General features: G+C 52.8%; 1 protein-coding gene across 1 annotated transcript; it reads right to left on the bottom strand.

Annotated features, from left to right (window-relative positions):
* Positions 1–1,150: 1,150 nt before the first annotated feature.
* LOC115307574 (rho GTPase-activating protein 44-like) lies at positions 1,151–2,952 on the bottom strand. Its single transcript, XM_029960650.1, has 3 exons — positions 2,838–2,952; positions 2,006–2,082; positions 1,151–1,313 (listed from the first exon to the last, which is right to left on the bottom strand). The coding sequence occupies exons 1-3, from the start codon at positions 2,943–2,945 to the stop codon at positions 1,151–1,153; spliced, it is 348 nt and encodes a 115-aa protein (XP_029816510.1). The 5' UTR covers positions 2,946–2,952.
* Between the last annotated feature and the right edge of the window lie 464 nt (positions 2,953–3,416).

Here is a 3,416-nt window from a genome sequence, read left to right as displayed (position 1 = left end):
TCATTTGCATCACAGTGGGCCCTGCTCAGAACTTAGCGTGAGCAGGGGAGGAAATGGAGGCTGGATCCACTTATCCCACCAGATAAGAGGACTCAAGGGAAAAGACCTTCAAGAACAGGCAACAGAAAAGGCATGAGACCTTGGTAGAGATAAGGTGGAGGGTAAACATAAATCAAGCTTGTTACTCAGTTACACCAGCCAGAAGGTAAGAACAGTTATTGACCTGTCTGTGTGGACATGGAGAGAGAATCCAGTGAGGTGTTAGAGGACCCCAGACCCAAAATCACCAGAGGACCAAGAAGTGTGAGCACAGGAAGAACGGGGACATCAACTGAATGGGTAAAAAGTCCCAGGTTTTCTTTGTTCAGGGTCCCTGAACAGCTCCACCAGATGGAGTTGTTCCCACTGCTGTACCAAATAATTATTAAATTATTCTTTCCTGGAATTGGATGTCTGAGACTCTTCTGTGGGAAATCTAAAGGAGAGAAATTTCTATAACAATTTGGTGACCCAGGTGGAATCCCAGGCCACCACCTTCAGATCCTCCCATCTCCAAACATCCAACTGCCAGCAGTGGCTGAGCTCACCCAGGACCTACAGAGTGGGAGGCACTCAGGGGTTAGTGTTACAATTCCCTGAGCAGATTTGGTGAAGATACTGTGGGTTTGAGACCCTCTTAGTGTTAGAGAGCCCTGCAGCTTGTTTATAGTGCACAGCCTGAGCAGTGCAGGGGGTCTGAGACCCTCATGAGGTGCACATAGAAGGGGAATCCGAGTCTCCCTTAACCCACAGAAGGGAGTTCAAGTCCCTCTTAGTGCTTGAAAATTATGGGAAACAAATCCAGCACAGAGAAGGGAGAGAAATGTCTCTAACAGCAGGACTCTCTGCCAGGGCTGGGTGTGCTCAGTGCTGAGCTCACTGGCTCCTGCCAGGATGGGTCCCCTGGGAATGGGATGCTCTCCAGCTCCAGTGGGATAAGGAGGATGGGGACAGAGGAATTGGGGATGCCCTGCCTGGCTGGTGAACATCACCCACTGCCACCAGGCTGTGTCTGGGGATGGGGACCAGCACAGGCAGTGGGGTACGAAAAGATGAAGAGCAGGGTAAGAGGAGAGGCTGCAGGTTTTCCACGGTGTCTGGGACACCAAGATCATTCCCCCCAGCAAGGAGTGGTCCCCCCAGGAGCCCTGGGTACCCTGCAGATCTCCACTCTGTTGGCTGCCTCCTCCATCTCCTCCCTGAGAGCGTCGGCTTTGGCGCCCGAGGGTTGCAGGTTGCTGGCCAGGCCCGAGGACTTCACGGACTGCTGCCACCTGTGGAGAGGGCAGAGCTGTCACAGGGAGGGACAGGGACCTGCAGGGACCAGGGAGCACATCTCAGCAGACTTGGAGGGCAGCACAGGGACCCCCTTCAGCCAAGCCCACCATGGTCCTCAGGGTTGAGCACCACGGAGATGATCCCAGTCCAGCTGGGATGCAGCATCCACTCCCAGCACCAACCACCCCCCATCCCCACAGCCAGATGTACACTCGGGGCTCTAATGAAGTCATTATTTTCAGCAGGATAATGAGCCTCATCCAGGTGGAGGGAGAGATGAAGGGACACCTGTCAAACCTCTCCCCAGGACGTGCTGTGAAGTGGGGCCATGGACAACTCAGTGGTGCCACAGGACAATCCCTGCAGTGGCAGGAGAACCCAGCTCTTTGCCAGCACATCAGAACTCACCAAGACAGGGAAAAGAGGGAGCAAAATACACATTTCTGCCAGAAAAAAAATACTCTTTTGCTGCAGAGGGTAGGTAAGGAAAAGGAATCCGTGGATTCTGCAGACAGGAGCAGAAATTGTGGCTCACTGCAGAGCTTGACTTCAAGGCACACAGTGACACAGCAGACACTTACTGACCCAAGGGAACTGCAGTGCCAGGAGTCCAGGACCTGCTCTCCCTGGAGCTAATCATCCCTTGGGAATTCTTATTTTTCATAAAGCATTTGAAGCCACTTCCTACCTCGTCCTGGAGGAGTCCATGTCCAGCACGAGCTTTGCCAAGTGCTTCCTCTGCTTTTGGATATTTGGGATTTCCACCTGCAGGGACACACAGGAATGGGAGGAGACAAATATCCCTGGAGAGGTGTCCAGGAATGGGTCACTCACACCAGGAGTTTGGGCTGGGGCAAGATAAGGATGCAGCTCCTTCTTTTATCATCACCATCAGGGAGATGGCACAGCTCATCCCTCCTCTGTGTCCCCACAGGGACTGTGCCCCACCCTGACAGCCCCAACTGCAGAACCCAAGAGGAGCATCCTTGGGGGATCAAAGCTTCCTGCCCTGGGGAGCTGGATGAGGGAAGGAAAAGGGCTTTTGGGGATGGCAGTGCAAAGCCCTCCATGCATGGTCACCACTTCCCAAAGGATTTGATAACAGTTGAAAGCCCTGGACACCAGTAGTGCCTCAAAGCTTCTGCTTCTGCTGGGGAAGACAAAATCAGAACCAAGCCCAGGATGTTTTTCTGGGTGTAAAAGCGGGGAAAAAAGCATTGGGTAAAATTGAAAAACAAAGTTGGCAACAGGGTGGAAAAGGAGGGGGGGAAATCCCAACACCAAAGAGTGTTTGGAGCTTGGAAAAATGGGTCTGAAATAAGAGTGTTAAGCCACTGCCCTTGGGAAAGGCAGAAAGGAGGAGGAGCAGTGGGAGCAGGTGAAGGAGCCCAGCAGGACACGCTCCAGCACCAGCCCGGCTCCAGGAACTGCACAAGCTGCCCAAGGGGTGCTTTCCCCAGTCAGATGTGAGTCCCCAGCACGGGGACACCCCCACCCAGTGACACCCCCATGCTGCTCACCTCGGCCAGCACGAAGAGGGGCTCGATGACATCTCTCTCCACCTGCAGCTCGAAGTGGATGAGCTCCTGTGCCAGCTTGTCCTCGGCCTCCCCGCACAGCCGCAGCATCTTCCTGCAGGGACACGGGCACAGCTGGGCACTGCGGGGCTGGGGGGCAGGGGGGGGCTGTCCTGCATCCATGGGGGTGGGCAAAGGGCACCCAACACCCCTGGGGGTCTGGGCAGTGGTGAGGGGCAGCCTGTCCTTGGTGGAGAGCTGGAGAGAGGGGAACCGTGGGCTCTGTGGGTGTCAGGAAATCTCATTCCCCATTCCCTAAATATTGTACCAGTTACAGTCTGAAATGGTATGGACTTTGTTAAGAATTATACACATAGTTTCTTAAGTTATAGATATATTAAGTTACTTATCCACACATAGCTTACATTGTATACTGCATGACCAAAGGACTTTGTTAAGAATTATACACATACATGTACAGTTTCTTAAGTTATGGATATATTAAGTTACTTAAGATATATATATATATACACATACACTTTACAGGGTATAGTGCATGGCCAAAGGACTCCAGCTCACAAC

The sequence above is a fragment of the Manacus vitellinus genome, unplaced genomic scaffold (assembly GCF_001715985.3).
Source record: "Manacus vitellinus isolate BGI_N305 unplaced genomic scaffold, ASM171598v3 ctg7180002427633_pilon, whole genome shotgun sequence".
Classification (NCBI taxonomy): domain Eukaryota; kingdom Metazoa; phylum Chordata; class Aves; order Passeriformes; family Pipridae; genus Manacus; species Manacus vitellinus.
The sequence above is the reverse complement of the archived record's forward strand: the minus strand, read 5'-3'. Positions and strand labels throughout refer to the sequence as shown.